Source organism: Miniopterus natalensis, chromosome 14 (genome assembly GCF_054644295.1).
Source record: "Miniopterus natalensis isolate mMinNat1 chromosome 14, mMinNat1.hap1, whole genome shotgun sequence".
Lineage (NCBI taxonomy): Eukaryota > Metazoa > Chordata > Mammalia > Chiroptera > Miniopteridae > Miniopterus > Miniopterus natalensis.
The window spans coordinates 53,553,427-53,574,182 of NC_142094.1; the positions used below are offsets into that span (position 1 = coordinate 53,553,427).

At 51.8% G+C, this 20,756-nt stretch overlaps 1 protein-coding gene across 1 annotated transcript in view; it reads left to right on the forward strand.

Moving 5' to 3' along the window:
• Nucleotides 1-20,756, forward strand: part of GRK5 (G protein-coupled receptor kinase 5) — a 158,781-nt gene that overhangs the window by 69,244 nt on the left and 68,781 nt on the right. The window contains exon 2 of the mRNA XM_016206349.2: nt 2,707-2,802. Within this exon, the coding sequence (XP_016061835.2) occupies nt 2,707-2,802 (96 nt within the window). The remainder of the gene's footprint in view (nt 1-2,706; nt 2,803-20,756) is intronic.

Sequence of the window (20,756 nt, forward strand, 5' to 3'; positions counted from 1 at the left end):
TCCCCCACCTGCCCATATGTGTATTCTCAAGACCCGCCAGCAACATAATTTAGATTTCTAACAAATTTGCTTCCTCATGTGAGCCTAATGCTGACCTTTTCAAGCCTCCTGGCTCCTTGCAACCCAATGGCCATTTCATGAGACAACAGGAGAAAGGGGCCCTCCTTGGAATCCTGGGGCTGCTGTAGCCAGTGCCACTCTCCACCCTGTGTCCTTGTGCCTTTAACTAACCAGCAGCGCTCTAAACTGTTTCGGAAGGGAGGGTGGCTGTTTCCATGGTCTCATTCATGCTGCTGCTGGTTGTACCTGGCACCATCCAGGGGCTTCCGGTCTGAATGTGCAAGCTTGAGGAGGCCCATTGCCAAGTTCCCTGACGAAGGGAATGGCAAGTGCAAAGGCCCTGAGAGCAGCTGCTCGTCCTGGATGGAGGCCACATGGCCTGTCCACAGGGGCAGCTACTGCCCATCTCCAGCTGATTCTTGCCATGTGGGATGCCTGGTTATGGGAGTGAAGTCTGAAATGGATTTTACACGAAATCTCCTAATGTTTAGATCCTGACTGTTGGTTCAGTGAACAGGCAAACAACCCACATGTGGGTCAAACAGAACAAGTATGCAGCCTCGGATCCAGGGTGGCATTTTTTCTTGGAGATCACGAATTTGAGCCCCAGCAAGAGAGATCCCGTTCCAGGTCCTCTAACTGATGCTGTATCACTTCTGATGTCTGACACCAGACTTCTTTTTGATCCCTGAGAATTACCCTGGCTTTCAGTGCACCTGGAAGGGGGGTCTAAAGGGTGAGGGTGAATGCCTGGGGTCTGAATGCTGCTCAGGGTGGGGTCTCGGCTCTGCCATTAGTGAATTGTGAGGCTGTCCGCCACTCAATTCTTTCTCCCCCGCCCCAACCCCTATGCCTGTTTCCTTAGCTGCCACATGGGAATAGTAATAATTTTGCCTTATAGAGTTAGAGCAAGACCTCCAGCAGAGTGCAGGTGAGGGCTTAGCCCAGGGCTGGGCCAGTGGGAGGGCTCTGCAGTGTGTGCATGAGTGTGCACATGTGTGCCCTGGCTGAGCAAAGAGCCATCAGCTGATGAGTTACATAACCTCAGACATCTGTTTCCTCATCTGTGATGTTGGCCCAGTGATTCCTTCCCAAATAATCATTTTAATGAGGCTTAAACAAGATATTGTTTGATGTGCCTGGCCATAGCACATGCCCAATACACATTTGTTCTGCCTTTTGGTGTCTGAGGCCTTTCCTTTTATGGACACTTGAGACAAGGGAGCTGGGGTTGTTTGGCCAGGTTGAAGACCAGAAGAGCAGATTGTGGAGAAAGGGACCTGTGTTCTGTCCTTCCTACATCAGCTCCCTCTCCTGCTTCCCAGCCCCTAGGATGGAGGTCCTGTTCCCGTCCTCAGAAGCAGACCCACTTGCTGATTGGAGACACAGCCCCAGCTTTCCAGGGCAGGGTGGATGACTTAGGAATCCCCATTCATTGAGACCAGCTCTATGCCAGCCTTGCGGTGCGCACTGGGCGGGGGGTGGGCCCAGAGCCAAGCTCCACAGGTGCTTGGGATGTTGATCACATGAAGGAAGGTGAAAGACCCTTAATATTCTGAGACACTGAAGGGCCTAAAGGGCTTTGTGACCTTTGGCAAGTCACTGACAGATGATATCTAAGGGCCACTCTGAGGGCAGGGGCAGGTGACAGCATCTCAGTCCTTGAGGGACTGGCCACAGGACACAGAGGCACCTCCAGGTCCAAGGTCCAGACACTGGTGGGCTCAGGGACACTTAGGCCAGAGTGAGCGCCCCCTAGGTGTTTTCATACCTGAGTGCTCTGACATCTGTCTGCGGTCGCCCTGATAAGGAGCATGGGGATGTTGGGAACACCTTGTGTGTGCATGTGGTCATCGCATATTCACATTATATTTGCATTTTCATTACGTGTGCATCTTCATTGTGTGTTCATTACATGTCTGTTCATTGTGTTCATGATGTGTGTGTGCATTTTGTGCATGTCCGTTGTATGTGCTCCTAGTGTGTGCATATTCATCAGGTGCACACACTGCAGAGGACATGAGGTGTGACAGGGCCCTTCAGGAGTCCTTCCAGCCCTGAGAAACATCCTCCGAGACCCTGGGGTCTGTGGGGATGGAGAAGAAGGGAGGTACCTAAGACAAGTGGAAATTGAAGTTCTTGTCCCCAACATCTGGCCTCCAGTTGGGGAAGGTGACTCTGCACAGGAAATGAGGACAAATTGAAGCGGTGAGGGGACTGCAGTCCACTTGCTATGGATCCTTTCCACAAGGACTTCCTGAGCCTAAAGGGAAGGTTATGGTCTAGTCTGGGCCAGATACCAGGCACCCAGCGGGGTGGACAGCAGTGGGAGATGCCGAGGAAGATCAGGGCGCCTGGTAGGGCTGCCTGTATGGATGCCTGAAGGGGCTCCTGTGCTGCTGCTGCCCGGGGGAGCTTAGGTCTGAGCACATAGGGAGAACACAAAGGATTGAGACCCTTTGGGGATGGAGTGTGTGTGCCTGGTGTTTGGGGTATTTGGGGTCACTGACTGGACCTCGAGCCCCTTCCCCCCCCTGGCTTTCTCCCAGTCATGGTGCGGGGGGACAGGCTCACTGGGATGGGACACAGGCTCTGAAGCCTTGGACAAGATCAATATCAACTGACATCTTTCCCCCATCTCTGCAGGGGGCGGAGGAAAGCGCAAAGGGAAAAGCAAGAAGTGGAAGGAAATCCTGAAGTTCCCTCACATTAGCCAGTGTGAAGACCTCCGGAGGACCATAGGTGAGCATCCTGCCTCAAGGGAGCTCAGGGAGGGGCTGGGAGGGGCATGGTGGGCCTGTTAACTCCACAGGGTGGGTCCAATACAGATCAACTCCGAGATTCCAGGTGGGGCTCCAGGCCAATGTCCTTGCTCATTGACATAAAGTTGCAACCATTTTTGGTTTGAGTATTTGTTTTGTACTGGGCAGAATTACCTCTGTTACTCTTTGAGGCAGATACTGTTGTTTTATTCCACTTTTCAGATGGGGAAACAGAGGCACAACTTGTTGGAGGGTGGTGGAGGGGGGCCAGGCCCAGCACTGAGCCCCAACTTGTAGCTTTCTACCCCTCCTTTGGGGCCCCTGGGTCCTGTCCTTGGGAAGCAGCCCCAGGCTTTGGGAGCCAAGGGTGGGGTGAGCATCTGGGCTCCTCTTTCCTCCTATGGGAGATGTCAGTGCTCACCGAGGGGCCACCGTGCTCAGTGGCACAGCCTAGTCCTCTTTACCCAGCACCCACATGGCGAGGTGCCTCCAACAGCAGAGGGGGCTTAATCTACCAAGGAACCAGCACAGCCAAACACTCCTAGTGAGGTTTGTCCCAGCCCCACTCAGGACATGGCTGTGATGAGGGGCCTGGGTGATTAGCAAGGGCTCCTGGGGTGTGGGTGTGATGGGGCCCCTCCATACTGGTGGGGGTCCTGGCCCTCCTCCGTCGTGGTCCCTATGGTGTCCCTCTACCCCACTGTATGAAGGCTTCTTATTGGATATGGGATGGTCCTGTTCCCCAGAACTCTGCAGGCCCAGCTGCTCTTGGGACTTATGCCCGAGGCTTTGGGTGAACTTCCCTGTGACTGCCATGGAATGTGAGGCCACCAGCGGCCATTTAGCTTTTCTAAATGGCTTCTCCGTGAGTCCTGGCCTCCAGCAGTTTCCCAGGCCATGTGGGACCTACAAGGCATGCCAGGCCTGCTCAGTCCTGGCCCCAGGGCCAGGTGACAACTGTTCCCTCGGGGCATCTTGCATGCCAGTATGGAGGAGAAACTTGCTTAATTGGTGTTTGAAATGAAAGGCAGCCACCTGCCCTCACAAAGGCAGATGTGAGCAGGCGAAGAAGTGAGGGCACTAAAGGGTGGGGAGATGTCCTCAAGACCTACCTTCAATCCTGAAAACCTCAGGTTGGAATCCCCATGGCGTTCTTGGGGCTTAGAGTGGAGTTGGCCAAGGGATCAGGGCCTCTGGGTCCAGAGAGACCGGTTCAGACTCCAGCCCTTTTGCCAGTCACCTGACAAACTGTCAGTCTTGCTGAGCCTCAGTTTCTTCAGCTGACACAGTGACCATGGACACAAGTCAAACGAGACTGTGTGTAAAAAGGGCTTCTTTGGAGCCCCCTTAGGAATCCGGGACCCAGTCCTGCAGCACCCCAACTTTCTTCCTGGAATGCCTGACACCACCCACCCCACTGCTGGGCCTCTCCTCTGTTGGGGCTTGGGTGCTCATGTTCACTCCTGATGCTGGGGGCACAAGGGCAGTTGTAGAGAAGCTGGGCCCTTGTCCTGGGGCCGGGAGAGGGGGAGGGTATTGTTATGGACAACTGAGTGGCCTTCAGAGAGGGGGGTTCAGGAGAGCCCCCTGGCGTCTGGCCTTTACCTCCCAGAGGCATTTTGTTCTTCATGCTAATTTAGGCTTAGAGAGAATAGGGGTGGGGACAGTGTGGAGGTCTTGTTGCCCTGGCCACCACAGGTCCCTGGGGAACCAAGCTTTCTCTTTACCTTCCAGCTGACCTGGCCCTGCCCTCATCACTTCCGCTTTGGGGGATCCCCTGGAGCATAGATTCACCTCATCTTTTCTCTGTCCATGGACCCCACCCCACGGGCCCCATCCCCATGGGTCCCCTAGGTCCATGAACCAGCCTCTTGGCAAGGCCCACTCCCCCAGGAGGGTGTGAGACACGTGTGTGCTGGCGTGCAAACATGAATTCTTCTGTTCTCCTAGAGGCCATTGAAAAGACTCTGTGTGTGATGCAGTGTGAGGAGAGCCGGGAAAACAGGAAGGCCGCCATAAACCCAGGGGCTAAGCCGTGGCCACGGGCCCCAGCGCTCAGGCCTTCCCGCCTGTTTACAGTCCGTCGCCCTGGTGTTTGCCCAGCCTCTGCTGGGGTCCTGCTGGAAGGTTGCTTAAATAAAAATCTCACTGCTTCTCTAGACCGAGACACAAACCAAACAGTGGCAGAGACCACATTTATTTTCCTTGTGGACTCATGAGCTCACTTTCTGAAGCTCTTTGGGAGGATGTCCTGGGATAGGCTGCAGGCCAAGGTGACAGAGGACAGCTTAGGGTGGTGCGATGGGAAGGTTCTTGATCAAAGGGAAGGGCAGAGCCTAGGAGGACCCAAGAACGATGCCCCTTCTGGATTGCCCAGAACAGTGGTCTGCTTAGCCACACCCCCTCTTGCCCTCAGCACTGCCCTGCACAGCCACAGGCCAGCTCCTCCCAGCAGCCAGGGTGACTCTGGAAATGAAAACGGAATCCCCTGCAGACACCACTGCAGCAGTTCTCCATCCCACCTGGAGCAAAACCCAAACCCCCGACTGTGGCTTATAAGCACGTTGGCCATTGGATGAAGCCTAGAGACCCCTTTCAGAACGATGCTTTTACATATATAAAATAAAATACATGGGGTTATGAAATACAGAGATTAGATACTTTTCAAATTTATGATATTGAAGTATGTGTGCTTCTTTGTTAATACTTTAAATAGTAAGATCGGCAGCTGGTCTGCTAGCTACTGTGATTTTGAATTTGTGATGAGCAGACACTTCCAGATTTCTGTAACTGGGGTGATAGGAATGGATCTGTGATTTTCCTTGTTGATGAGTCCCCGCACTGCTCACATCACTATGGGTTGTAGCCATATGTGACTGAAGGAAGTGCTCATTTTCAGTTAGTAGTCGGTGAACAGTAAGATGACATTTTCCTCCATCCAAGTCCATGGACCTCCTGCATTCTGTTCATGGGCCTCTTGGCAATGCCCTTCCTCCCTCAGCCCTCGCCTGCATCTTGGATCACTCCCTCCTCCCCAGACACGAGCTTCACTGGTCACCTTTTTGTTCTTCGTATACCCCAAGCTTGTCTCCAGCCTGGAGCCTTTGCCACTGCTATGCCCTAGAATGCTTTCCCTCACAAATTACCCAGGGCCTTTAGGTCCCAGTTCAGATGTCACCTCCATAGAGAAGCCTCCCCAACCCGCCTCTAGAATGGAGTCATGCTCTCCCTCTAGTTTCTGCCTTTCACATGGTGCTGTTTATTAACGTTCTGTGCCGGTGTCTCCAGCTGAAGTCATCTGTCATCTAGTTGTTGACGTGTTTTCTGTCTCCCCCACTGGACTGGATGTCCCATAGCAATAGTGACCATGTCTTGTCTGATTCACCACTAGAACAGTGCCTGGAACATAATAGGAGCTCATTAAATATTGAGTGAGTGAAGGAATTGGTGAGGTAAAATATTGGAAATTAGGTTCAAAAAAAATTGTGACATATGCCCAGCCAGGCATGGCTCAGTGGTTGAGTATTGACCTAGGATCCAGGAGGTCACTGTTCAATTTCCCATCAGGGCACATTCCCGGGTTGTGGGCTTGATCCTCAGTCGGGGGCGTGCAGGAGGCAGCCGATCAGTGACTCTCTCATCATTGATGTTTCAACTTTCTGTCTCTCTTCCTTACTCTCTCTGAAATCAGTATATATTTAAAAAAAAAATTGTGACATGTGCTTGCCATACTCAGATTTAATCATAGCCAGTGGTTTAAACCCAAAGCCATAAAAGTGTAGATGGAGGAGGAACCTTAGAAAGCATCTACTTGAGTACCCCTCCCCCCCAGTTCTTACTGAATAGATGAGGAAACTTAGCACAATCACAAGGCTGGGGCCAGAGTCTCTCACTGCTAAGTGGGGAAGGCAGGAGGCAGCAGTGGCTCCTGGCCCATGCCAGTTTTCCCTAAGGCTGCAGTTTGACTAATTCTCACGGTGATGTTAGGCTTCCACAGACTCCTAAACTCAAGGAACTGGGGAGCATGTCGTCCAGCTACCCATTTCAGACTTGAGTAAAGAGGCTCCAAGTGGCCCCTGGTCCTGAGTTACAGCTTTTCATTCCCAAACATCATACTGACTCAAACATTTTGGGCATCAGCTCCCATCAGTAATTAAAGCAGAGACTCAGGCACTCACATGAACAGATGTTTCTGTCTATCTATTTCTCTTTTTATTTTATCTTTTAAATATGGGTTGTACGTGTATTTGTTTATTCAACAGTGTTTATTGAGCAATTATTATGTACCCGTGGAGCTCATTCATGGCTTTGCCCAGGGGACTGAGAGAAATAAAGCGGAGATAACAAATTGGAAGAGCAGGAGGCTGAGCAGGAAGACAGTGTCAAGGGTCTGCACCCTTCAGGAACATCCCTGGAAGAGGTGACATCACTCTGAGCCTCCCAGGGCATCTCTTTGTGTGAGCTCCCTGTGGGCATGGACCACACATCCTGTCCATCTTGGAGTCTCTGTTGTTGGCACAGTGAGTGTATGGGTGGGTGGGTAGATGGGTGCATAGTAGGAGAGTGGATGTTGCCCTCCTCCTCAGCCCAGACACTGTGATTGGTGGCGATGAGTATTAAGACAGAAATCCCTTGCCATACACGTCTCCTTCTAGTGTGAGCCCTAGACATGAGTAACGATTTTAGACAGCCCTGGAGGAGGGCAGTCGGACCATGAGAGGAAGAAGGGGTTGGTTCTCTAATGTCTGCTTGATGAAACATCAAATAATGACATTATTAGTTAATAAGTTAATTGTTCTCATAAGATAATTAGAGGGCCCAAATCAAAGGAGTTCTCAGAATGTCCACAGCTTGGAAGGCTAGACGTCATTGTGAAGATAAAAGATTGTTGAGGTCTGCAAATATTTCTCAGTGACGCAGAAAGTTCCGTTGGGGAAAAGTGTGGCATTTTTATTTATTTAGCTCAGGCTCATTGCGTACTTTATTCTTTCATTAAAAAAAAAAGTATGAGGGGGCTTGAGTGAAAGAGTTGATTATTCTGCTGTTTGGCAATATTTCTGTAGGAACCGTCCAAAAGCTATATAATAAATCAGGGCCCCCTCCGCACCCCCTGGCGAGACTGACGTTTACGATGAGGCTGTTCACAGAAATTAGCTGCTGTGGTGCCCTGTGCCCTGTAGACCCACAGGACCAGGGGGATTTCATTTGCCTGGTGGCAGAGCCTCTTACCAAAGCCTTAACTCTTTCCAGGAGGAGAAGCTCCAAGCTGTGGGGGATTCCTAGAAGAAAGGATAGAATCTTAACACTAAAGAAAAACACCAAAACACTATAATAATATGAAGACTGCCTTGAACTGGCCCAGTACTCGATAATTCACTCCCTCAGCTTTGCCTATTCCTTTAAACAAGAAATCAGCCTACACATATTTGTTGAGCCCTATTGTGTGCTAGGCATTGTTGCTGTACCATTGGCCATAGAAGCAGTGTGGTCTCGCGGAAGGACCTCGGTCCTGGGCACTGTCAGATGGTGGCTCTGCTGCTCCCAGCCAAGTGACATTGGGCAAGTTGTTTTAATTTCTCTGGGTTGCACTTTCTGTCTGTAAAATGGAGATAGTAATACTGAGCTGGTAGAACCGGGGACACACACACACACACACACACACACAGCAGAGTGCCTAGCATGTGCTATTGCTGTTCCTTCATTGCCATCATCGTCATCATCGTTGTTATCATCATCATTGTGGTTCTAGTGGCTTGAGGACAGAGGTTGAAGACCCTTTGGGAGGGCTTTAGAGTTTCCCAAAGAAGCTGAATTGGCTTCAAGTGGTGAATGGAGCTGTTTCTGTGCTGCCATCACATGGGTCCAGTGTCCCAGGAACCCATGCCTTGGGGTCATCTGAAGCCCACCCTTAAGTCCCTGCCTGCAACCTCTTCTTCCTGGAGGCCCGCTCAGATTCCTGTAACTCCACCCTCCTTCCTCCCCTGGCCCCACACCGTGTCCTGGGAAGCTGATAGTGTCATACTCTGTCCAGACTCCTGGCCTGGTGGGTTTCTTTGCAAGGACATGTGGTTTTTAAAAGGAGAATGAATTGACATCTCATTTGTGTAATTAAAATTTGCATGAATAAAGACTGGATCTACTGTCTGATTCCACAATGGGGCAGTGGGAACAATGACGCCATTTCCCTCTTTCCTTGTTGACTTTATGTCCCCTGATGAGTCTGTGGACTCCAAGAGGATGGTCAGAGCCTCACCATCTTGGCAGACCCCACAAGACTATGGCTTAGGGGTCCCTGCCCATTTCTTCCGGGATGCTGGCAGGCAGGAGTCACCCCATAGCCTTCAGCAGGTGGGATCTCAGGCCTCTGTCCTGGGAGGGTTTGAAGGGAAGCCCAGGCCTGGATTAGCTCAGTTTGACCCTGGACTCCATCCCTGGGGTCTCCAGCCCCCTGGTAGGCTGCTCAACATTGCTGTCTAATCAGCAGTGGCCCCTTAATCCAGCCCATGGTGGTCTTGGCCTGCACAGTGTCAGTGCTCACTGAGTGGAACGGGGTGGCTTGGTCCCCCCTCAGAGATGCGGCAGGGGCTGGTCTATGCCTCAAACACCTCCCCTTTCTGCTTACTCATGCTTAAGGGCTACTGGTCCCCTCGTGTTGCCAGGTACGTGTCGGGCTCCTGGGACAGGTCCCATCCCACCCAGGGGCCTGAATGACCCAGTCCCCTTCAGGCCTGCCAGGCTAGCACTCTTGTTCTTGGTTTCATAGTCAGGGAGACGTCATTCTCGTCCTTGGGGTGATAAGGGCTCGTCACGTCTGTCGCTCTGCCACTTGCTGTGCCCCGATAAGGCACAGCATCTGCTCGTCCTTGGAGGGCAAGATAAATTTAGATGTGGCGGATTTAGAACATCAGGTGACCTGTTCGCAGCTGTAGCTCTCAGGAGGGAGGAAGAGGGCAGCCTGGCCTGTCTGCCCACTGTTTTCCGGGCATTAGTCCCACCACTCCACTAAGATTAGTAGCCACCTGAGGTCAAGGGGCTGGGTGCTCAGTGCCTGGCATGTGCTTGAGTGCTTGTGAGGTGCTCAGTGATCCTAGTCAGTGGGTTTTGCTCTTAAAGATGCTTAGACTTGCCCAGCCGGGCGTGGCTCAGCATGGGATCCAGGCGATCGGGGTTCGATTCCTGGTCGGGGCACATGCCCGGGTCACGGGCTCGATCAATGACTCTGTCATCATTGATGTTTCTATCTCTCTCCCTCTCCTTTCCTCTCTCTGAAATCAATAAAAATTAAAAAAAAAAAAAAAAGATGCTTAGAATGGAACACTGATGGGGATTTTCCAGACAACCTGGAATTGTGATTTTCGGAAGGCTGCACTGTAGGGATGGGGCATAATCCAGAGAAAGCTTCTACCTCATCAGGGCTTCTTTTTACCTTTTATGTTTGGGCTCTGTGTAAGGTTTTATTCCAGGGTTAAAGCCAAGTTCGAAACCCACTGCTCTAGGCCAAGTCTCCCATTTTCCAGATTAGTAAACTGAGTCCCAGAGAGACAAGTGACTTACTTGCTGAGGTTCCCCATGACCTGACTCCAGGCAGGCTTGCCCCCACTGTCTCAGTTTGTCATAACAAAGTGCCACAGTCTGGGCGCTTAAACACCAGACATTTATTGTCTGACAACTCTGGAGGCTGGAAGTCTAAGATGAAGATGTTGGCAGGGTTGGTTCCTTCTGAGGACTAGGAGGAGCCATCTGGTTCAGACCGCTCTACCACCTACTGGTGGCGTGCTGGAATCCTTGGTGTTCCTATGCTCATAGAAGCATCACCCATCTCTGCCTCTGTTTTCATGTGCTCTCCTTGTGTGTCTGTGTGTATGTCTATGTCTAAAATTTCCCCCTTCTATAAGGACACCAGTCATTTGGGGTTAGAGCCCACCCTAATGACCTCATGTTAACTTGATTACCTCTGTAAAGACCCTATTTCCAAATAAGGTCTCCGTTCTAGAGTACTGGGGGTCAGGACTCCAGGATATTTTTTATGTGGGGACCCAGTTCAACCCCTGATACCCACCTTCTCACATGGTCTGTGGAGGTCAGCTTCCAGGAGCCAGGGGATCCTGATTCCTACCAGGTCTGAGGGCAGAGCCTTCCCTCCCTCCTGAGCCTAGCTTGGAGTTAACCCCTGTAGGCCCAGGCTGCATGCTGCCCCACATGCCACAGGAGCATCTATGGGAGGATTAACTGTTTTCCAAACCGTGTGGCCTGGTGCTTGTCATTCCTTCTTTTTATTGTTGTCATTGTTATTGTTCAAGTCATAGTAATTTGTAAATTATTTTGCTAAAAAACAGAAAATTTTAGGGAAGTTCTCCCATAATTTCACCACTCAGCTCTAGCCAGCAGTAACACCTCCTGTCTTTATTCCTTCCAGCTTTCCCCTGTGCATATACCTACACTTTTGCTTCTTACTTTTTTCTTAATGTAATTTCAAAAATATTTTCCCATTTCATTAAAATGCTTCATAAATGGGATTTATGTCTTTCCGCTTGAGACATTAATTATCAGGTCACATCAGTGACCAAAACACAGTATTCCTTTTCTTACGGGCTGCCTCCCCAGGTGAGTGATCACACCCGTGGACAGTGGGAAACTAGTCCGTTGCCCTCCACCGAACTTCAGGCAGGCCTACAGCCTACCCCCGTGTGTGCCTTGTTTATTTTCTGTGGGTGATTCTTCCTATAAACTATATGCAATAAAAGTCCTCGCCCAGGAGCCCAGCATAAACCTGATTTTTAAAGGCTTCCTATCTAGCACATGTGTATATTGTACTATTTGGTGTGGTTTTTTCCTCTAGCTTTTGCCATTATCATTTGCGTTCAGACGAACATCTTTGGACTTCACTGTGACGTTTCCGTTTCTGGCTCAGATGGTGAGAAGCCCTCACTGTCCTTTGAAGGCCAGACGTACTTAGCTGAACCCGAGCTGTGTGCGCAGTGGCCTCTGCCTCCCTTGCTTCCTCTGGAATGTTCCGTCTCTAGCTCTGCCTCTGCAGACACCATTGACCTGAAATATGCTGCTGATGGACACCGCGAGCAAAGTTTGCTGTGCACCCTGCGCCCCGCTTGCCAGCCCCAATCCACGGCAGTCACAGGCCTGAGAAGGGCTTTTCTGTTTTAAGGCCTGTTGCCGAAAAGGGGGGAAAAACAAGCTAGTTTATGCAGCAATGGGGACCTCAAACCAGCACAAGAGGCCAGCCGACCCTCGGCAGCCGGAGCAAGACAGCGCTCAGCCCCATAAAGAGGCGCTAGGACAACACTTTTCACGGTCTCTGCCCAGACTCTATTTACGGAATTTATTTCCCGGGCTCCGTCTGCTCAGCGACACCTTGGCAGCATCGCCCCGGCGGCGGCCTCGGTGGATTAAATACGCCTTGTTCCGAGTACCCGGAGCTAGCACCCAAGAGAGGGTGAGAAGAAAAAATGTGGGTGGAAGGAGATTTGGGGCCAATATAAACTTTGGAAATTAAAAAAAAAACCCAACCAAAGAACAACAAAAAAATATATCCCCTCAAGAGCTCCCATGGACTTCTAGCCCTTTCCAGACAGTGTCAGAGGGAAAATGCAGAACCCAGAGCCATGCTGAGTGCTTTTTGTTTGTTTGTGTTTTCATTTCACGCTAGTGCTGTCTTTCTGTCATTTTGAAAAAGTATTTTTGAAATGATCTTCGAGCCCTTTTTCTCTTTACTGAAATGATACACATCCATAGGTGGAATTTCCAAAATATAACCTTAAAAGAGGAAAATAAAAAATTGCCAGTGAGGTAACCATGGTTAACATTTTGGTTTCTGGCTCTTTCGTTGTCTGTTCGGCTTAGAGAGAGAGAATCGCACCCCCGTCATCTGTTTCCCTGCCCAGAAGTCAGACATCACTTAAAATTGAAATATGTGGTTGTAGAATCCCCCCTGGACTGGGAGGCAGAGGCCCCTGGTTCTTGTCTTACCTTCTTGATTCAGTGTCCTTAGCCTCGATTTGCTCATCTTTAAAATGGGGACCCGGTAACCCCCACCTTGGTGGATAATCAAGTGGCCCGAGGAGTTACTGGTACAGAGTGATTTGTAACGTGCTCTGTAAATTGTTGTGTCCATTTTTCATGTGGCTGTGGGACCCTTGGGTTGGACAAATGGCTGAGGTCATTTTCCTGTCTTCCTGGTGAACTGTGACCCTTTTTTCTCAAGCCACCCTATATCTGATCTTAGTGAAAATCACCACCTCCCTCTAGCTGCCCAGAGACCTGGAGCCTCCCTTTCCCTTTGCCTTGACACCCCTGCCCCTACCCAGTGCACATAGCCTCTCTCCACATCCAGGCAGCTCTGCCTCCACAGTATGTCTTGGATCAGCCTCTGTCTCCCCAGCTCCACTGTTTCGTTCATCCTGGCCACCTCCCTCTCCTGCCTGAACTGCTGTGTCCTTCCAGGCTCACCCCTTTCCAGCTCTGCTCCATGCAGCAGCCAGGAGGCTCCTTCTAAAACACCCATCTGATCACACCACCACCTGCTTCAATAGCTTTCCATTGCGGTCGGGATGAAGCCACAGGTCTTACTAAAGCTGACCAGGCCTGCCTTACCCTCGCTTACTGTTTCAGCTTCATTCCCTCCTACCATCCCTGACTCAGCCTTTCCTGTCATCAGGCTTGGGTGTCATCAGCTCAGGAGTTGTCTGGTGGCTGTAGACACTGTGCTTATGCCTCAGGCAGGTCAGCTGGGACAGAACTGTTTGGGGGCACACCCAGCTCAGCCACTTTGGGGTGGAGACAGTGAAGAGCATGAGCTCAGGTGTCAGAGGGACCTGGGTTTGAACCAGGCTCTATTCCTTACTGACTGATTTTGGACAAGCGATCTAACTTCTAATCCTCAGTATCTGTATCTGCAACATGGGAATAAGAGCGTTGCATAGAGTAAATGAAGCCATGCAGGGGAAGGCTCTGCGCAGGGCCTGGCCCACAGTAAGTGCTCATGGCAGCAGCTGCTGCACTGCCATCTTTCTCTTCATCACTATTGTCCACGTTACCGTTTAGTTCAGAGTTTTGTTTCCTGGTCCCGTCCCTCCATCCCCCACCCCCGTGGCAGTTGCCAGGTCCTGCTGGTTTCAAGTTTATCTGTTCATTCATTCGTTCATTCATCTGTTAGGACCTCAGTCTGTGCCAGGGACCCAGGGAGCTGCCAGGTGGCGGGGAGCTGCTTTCACGAGTGGCTCTTGGCAGCCTGGGCTGGGCCACATTTATGGCCTTTATGTAACTGGAATAGAACCCTTTTCCCTAGCCCCAGTCCCATCCCTCAAATCGCTGTTTACTAACTTGCAGCAGACTTAGAGGTTCTAGATGGTGCACCCCTCCCCTTCCTCCATCCCTCAAATCGCTGTTTGCTAACTCGCAGCAGACTTGGAGGTTCTAGATGGTGCACCCCTCCCCTTCCTCCATCCCTCAAATCGCTGTTTGCTAACTCGCAGCAGACTTGGAGGTTCTAGATGGTGCACCCCTCCCCTTCCTTAAAGGCCTCCTCATCCATCCATCCATCCATCCATCCATCCATCCATCCATCCATTCCTCCTCCAGGCAGGAGGGGCCTCTCAGACACATGGGGTGATAAGCAATCCCATCCACAAATCCCTGCTCAGCTTTCACTCTGGGCAGGGCCGGCCGAGGGTCCCAGGGGAGAAGTGAGGCCAGCTCAGCCCCGTCCCTAGTTGGGAAGACAGGACAGAAAGCATATGCATGACACTGGGAAACAGCCCTGTGAGAGTGGGCAGCTGTCATATGTCTGTCCTCAGTGCCAAGTGCCCAGAGGTTGGGCAGGGAAGGGAAACAGAGACATCTCTATGGGACAGAAAGGTTCCAGTTCCCTAGTGGGAGAAAGGGGAGACTTTGGGAGTCAACAGGTTCAGCATCATCAGCCTCACACAAGCAGTGAGCATTTCCTGGGTACTTAGTGTGGCCAGGCGTCATGCCATTTGCTTTATAGACAGGCTCAGTGAATCATTACCAACCCTTAAGGGCCAGGTGGATTTTCTCCACCTCTATTTTATGGATGAAGATGCTGAGAGATTAGTAAATTGCTCAGTTACAAAGCTCTGGAAGAAGCAGAAACCTGGGCCTGAGTCCAGGCCGTGCTGGCTTTGGATTTCCACCATGTTGGCCATGCTTTCTCCATGGAGGTGGGACATCATGGGGCATGTTTGGGAGGTGATGTTTGTGCTGCTTTGGTGGGCTGGGTGAGGAAAAGTCATGAGGTAGAAGGTCCAAGAGAGGCCGGGTCAGGCAAGAGTCTCCATCCATGCCTCCAGCCTGAAGGGTTAGGTGTTTGTCCTGTAGGTAGTAGGGAGCCAGTGAATGTTCATCTCTGATAGCCCCTACATCTGTCCTCAGGGTGAGAGCAGAGACAAAGAGAGGCTGTGGACAGAGTAGGTTGAGCTTCCAGGGCAGTATGAGATTCCTTCACTTCTCTAGATATTTATTCTTTACCTACTTTATGCCAGGGAGAAATGAAACAGTGTTTCTCAGGTGTCCAGCCCCGAACCTGGAATATACCATAAATGGCCCCCATTTTTGATGACCACACACCATGGCTCAGGAGGCATCAGCGGCTGGGTTTCTCTCACCCACAGCTTCAGGCTGGGAGCAGGTTTCTCTTTGTGTTGCTGGGTCACGGGGCACCTTTCATATCACCTGTGAGGTCTCTGAGCCCACAGCTGTTCCCGCTGCCCAGCTGTCTCTCCCCCCTTTTGGGGGGTAGTTTCTCACTCCCCTGCTGTCTGTCCTCTCACCCTCCTCCTTCTGCAGGGCCTTTCAGAAGGCAGCAGATAGGCACGAATGTCACACTGGCCATCTCTTTGTCCATGCTGTGCCCAGGCCCAGGCCCAGCCGAGAGATCATCTTGGTCATGTTCCAGGTAGGGGCTGACTGAGGGTCAGAATGTGGGTGTGGGGTGCAGAGGGCACTCTCCACCCCTGACCACCTCTGGCCAGCCACCCATGTCTTGTTCTCTTTGGCTTTTGCCACCCTCTGGCCCCTTTTGGCTTTAACATGAGAAAAATAGATCTCCATTCTGCTTGCCTGATGTTGTGTTAACCCCCGCCCCCAGCCTGCACACCTTCTGGATTCCTGTTTCTGTCAGTGGCTTTCCCAGCCTCACCTGTATATACCTGAAATTTCTGTCCCCAGTTGGTTGGATCTGCCCCCTCTTCTTCACCCCATTGTCTTGACCCTTGTCACCCTGCTTAGACTAGTGCAGCATCCCCTTCATGGTCCTGTTTCTGGGTGGTTTCTTCTTCCTTTTTGCCTATCCAACCAGACTTTCTTGTTTGCTGTTCTTAGCACTCAGAAGCTTATTGACTTTTCTGAAGACATCCATGTTGAGGCTCCTAGCAGGTATTAATGGCCTATCCACTGCCCAGTAGCCACACAGCCTAAGGCAGGGCCTCTTACCTGGCCTGACCTCTAAACCTGGTCTCTGACTTGCTACATAAAGCCACCCAGAGTTGTCTTTTCACCATAATCCCATCCCTGGAGCCCTCAGGCTTGTCGTGCCCTGGTGTAAACCACCACCTACATGGTGTTCAACAGCATGGCCTTTCAAGTCACAGGGTCAAGTCTTGCTCTTCTGTTGAGGAGCTGCGTGACTTTGAGCCATTTGCTTAACTTCTCTGAGCTGCAGAGACAGAACAAAAGTGATAGTGATACTGACTGATATAATTGGTCATACTGTTATTATGTGCCAGGCACGGTGCGCAGCACTTTGTTTTACCTCCTTTCACCCACTCTGTAACCCCAGAGGGAGATGCTATTCCCAGGCTCATTGGAAAATAAGGAAACCAGAGTTTGTGGTAGTGAAGCCCCTTGCCCAAGGTCACACACCACGAAAAGGCAGAGCCAGACTCAACCTGTCTGGACGCTGGTCCTCATTTACAGATATGAGGACCACACCACGTATTTTTCAGGGTTACTAAGGGGGTTTACATGTGACCGTGCATTTGGAAGTCCCTGCCCAGTGCTGGGCACCCTGGGGAGCTCAGTAAACAGGTTTTCTTCCTGCTTCCAGGCCTTTGCTTAAGCTGCATTTCACCCACAGGAAATGCACCTTGGCTTCAGGTGTCTGACTGTTTCCCTAAGAGGCATGTGATGTCCTCACCACCTTTGTATGCCAGTCCCTCTCCCAGTGCCTGGGCCTCTGTGGGAGCTGGTAAGGTGTCTCCAAAGCCAGAGAGGGAATCACCGAGGGAGGGAAGGGGGGAGCGAATGGTGAAGAGGGCATGACGTGAGGGCCCTGAGAAGGGTCCCCTGGAGCCTGCCTATGCAGCCACATCAGCTCATGGCCCAGCCTGGCAACCTCAGCCTCACACCTCCACAGTCTGCAGGGTTTTGGCATTTATTTCAGTTATTTCCTGACCGTGACCTCCTGGGTCAGAGTTATCATTTCCTGGACAGGAAGGAAAAAGTTCCATGGGGCTGGGCCTGTGGAGAGTGCACATACCCCTGCTGGAGCTGGCCTCCACTTGTGGGACACTGCCATCAAGCCTCGGCCTGTCTGTGGAGCCGGCAGCTCCTGGCAGACCTGAGGTCTCTCTGGGACATGTGGGCTGGAGCACTGGGGCCGAGGCGCCTCCGCCGGCTGGCGAGCTAGCTGGCCGACCCTCAGAGTGCCATCAAAGAGGGCTGGCTGGCTCCTGAACCCTGCTGGGAAGACTTTGCAGGGATGGGAGTCCTCCCTGCTCACCTGACCCCAGCCCCTGGCTGTGGCCCTGGGGGTGCCAGTTTGCTAGAAAGCCCTGGAATGAGCTGGTCTTTCTTGTTATTCTCTCCCGACCACGGGGCCCTCAGGACAAGAGCTGGCCGGGCTGCTCTTGTCCTGTTCTGTTTCAGTGTCACCCTTCTCTGTGAGGGAGGGCAGAGTGGTGCCCCATGAATGAGCTGTCCCCCACCCAGCCCAGTCCATCTGCCATCCAGGACGGGAGCTGTGTCTCAGTTCCCTGCGCCCCCAGCATGTGTTGCAGCCCCTGCACACAGTAGGTGTGGTTGTATGTGTGTTTAACGAGGAGTGAGAACTCCTAAGGCCTGGTTCTACTTGTGCTCTGCCAGTAACCACCCACCTGCATTGCTCTTTGTTCAAACTGCTGGGAAGCCCGCAGCCAGTTTTGTGCCAAAAGCAGAGCTCTCCTACATTAGATGTCCAGGAGGGGGCTCATCCTATTTCCCTGTCCTCTTGGCTGCTTATTTCCTGTTCTTTGTCTTTCATCAAACAACTGAACATGGAAAACACTGTGGGTCCTTTTGGGACATGAGCAAGCAGTAAGTACATCCGTGTATTAGAAATGAAAAGAGAAAAGACGGCCCCACCTGGGAGGCAGGTGTGTCTGACCTCTGCTGCCCTCTCTGGAGAGGGGGCAAATCAGCACCTGTCCTGCTGACTTCGAGGAACATGAGCAGAGTGTATTTTGACAGGCCAGCGTGCTGGGCAGTGCCTGGCCAGGGCCTGCCCTGGGCTCTGGAAGATGGGTTACTCAGGCAGGAAGATGCTGGGCACCCCTGAGGAACCAGCCATGGAACAGCCAGCCTGGAGGGGGCCAGAGCTGCCTGGCTGGGCACAGCTGGCCAGGGTCCCATTTGGGAGAAACACCCAGGAGCTTGGCTAGGCCTGCCATTGGAAAGTGCCCTGGAGGGGAATTAGACGTCACAAGTCACAGCACGGGCAGCAGGCCAACCACGTGTGGTGAAAAGATACAATGACCGAGCATCTGCAGGGAACCAAGATGGTGACATTGTCCACAAAAGAGAACTCAGTTGAGAGGAATAATACATAGGCGTCCTGAGGGTGGCCAGGTGACAAGGCTGCCCGCTCCCTCCCTCTACCAAATAGGAGGGCTGTTGGAGGTTCTGGCCACCAGCAGGAGACAGGTTTTTTGAGATGTTGGCAAGGGATGAGAGTTGGGCAATCTCCCGTCACCCTCTGCCCCCCTCCTCCTCTCCCCAGTGTGGTCATCATAAGAGGGAATTTGTGAGAACGAGCTCTAGGCAGAGAGGTTAAACAGGGTCCGTTTGCTGTGTTCAGAGAAGGACTCGTGGCTGGGGCCCAGAGGGCGAGAGGAAGGAGGATGTTGGGCAGTGATGGTCTGTGAAGGAAGGAGGCGAGGAGGGAGCCTGTGGGGCTGGATTAGCAATAGCTAAGCCTGGTCTTCACAGGGCCTCAGTGTTACAAAGATGCTGAAGCAAGGGGGAGGGCACAGCTAAGGGCAGTGGCATGGCTCTGGGAGGTGGGGCCAGGTGATGCCACAACAGGCTACGTTTCTGATGGTTCTGGAAGGAAAACACTGTGTTTAAAGCCAGACCTGGTTCAGTTCTTTGCTATCCCACGTTCTCTCTGGATGGCCTTGGGCAAGTCATCCCCCTTCCGGAAGCAGTTCCTCACCCATACCACGGGGTGAATAAATAATACATGCAACCTCCTGGGGTCTCTGCAAGCACCAACCAAGACACTCGGGGGCCCCTGTTCTCAGGGCTGGCATCTGCAGGTGGAAGTCATCTCATGGGGGCTGGAGATGGTCAGCAGGCCTGGGCGTTGGGTCTGGCTCTTTGCAGGCCTGGTGACAGCCTCTCTGGGGACCTTGGCCAGCAGCTACCTTGGCCCCCCTAGTTAGGCCTGAATGATGAAAGCCAGCTCTCCCACCTGGGGCGATTCAGCTGCCATTACTTCCTATTCCTCTGAGTCCCAGGATTCCCATGATCCTTGAAACTGCCACCAGCCTGAGGGGTTACTCAGCCACATGCTGTTGGCTGTTGCTCCAAGGGCGCCTGTCTTCACTCGCCATCGAGGCTGAGGGCTGCTGTGCAGCTTGCAAAGCTCTCTTCACACTCCCTGAATTCATGTAATCCTCCAACGATCCCATGAGTAAGTGGTGTTTTCATTCTTATATTACAGAACAGGCTCCCAGAAGCTGCCTAAGTCACCCATTTACAGGCCAGGCCAGGCCCATGACTGCTCATTGCTGCTTCTTGGGGCTTAATCAGGGTGGTGACTGCCACATGTCCTGCCTGGGGATGGGGATGGGGTGAGAACACTCTGCAGATGGGCTGGGGAGGGGCGGGAGGTGAGCCCATTCCTGCTGGATGAGCCTCCTGCCTCTTTCAAGAGGATCCTCGAGCGCCAGCGCCTTCTGCATGTAGCTCTTTGGCTGTCTGGTCCCAAGCAGCTGGCTGCCTCCACCTGTCTCACTTTTTCATGTGCCTTTTGGTCATGGAAACGTGAGGTGGTGGGAGAAGTGAGTTACCTTCCAGTCTGAGTTGCCAAATAAAACATTCAGTAAATGCCAAGAATCATTTTACTTGGTTACTTCTTAACAGGCCAAGTGTACTATTTTCCATCCAAACATTTCCGTCATTCAGAAAGTGTCTCTGACACAGAAGCAAGTCCCCCTGCATCCTTGTCTCAGCTCACATTTTATTGGGCATCCAGAGTTTTCAGAATGTTACCACCTTTTGCTTTGCGTAAGGACCTTGCTCCCCAATGGAAATAGTTTGCAAGAATGTTTTCAGCTGTCGCGGTGGTGCAAAACTCCTCCAGAAGGTTTTCTTTGTCTGGCTCAGCAAAGAACCCCTTTTTTGTGAAGTCCCTGCCATGTTTCGCTGGCCAGTGCAGGTCTTGCCAGGGCACCATGAAACCAATCAAGTCCCATTACAGCAAGAGCCATTTAAGGTTGATGGAAGTGTTTGTGGGAACAAGCGTAGACTCCCCTGCTGACAGCTAACTTCTTATGTGTACTTTTTGCTAGAACATGCACCCAACACAGCAGAAGAATTTGGGCAGCCCTTGGAATGTGCTGGAATGGAATTTGGCTGTGTTCTCTGTCCAGGTCTCTGATATGGCTATGAGGAATGTTCTCCTGCTTATTGGGCAAATGTTCA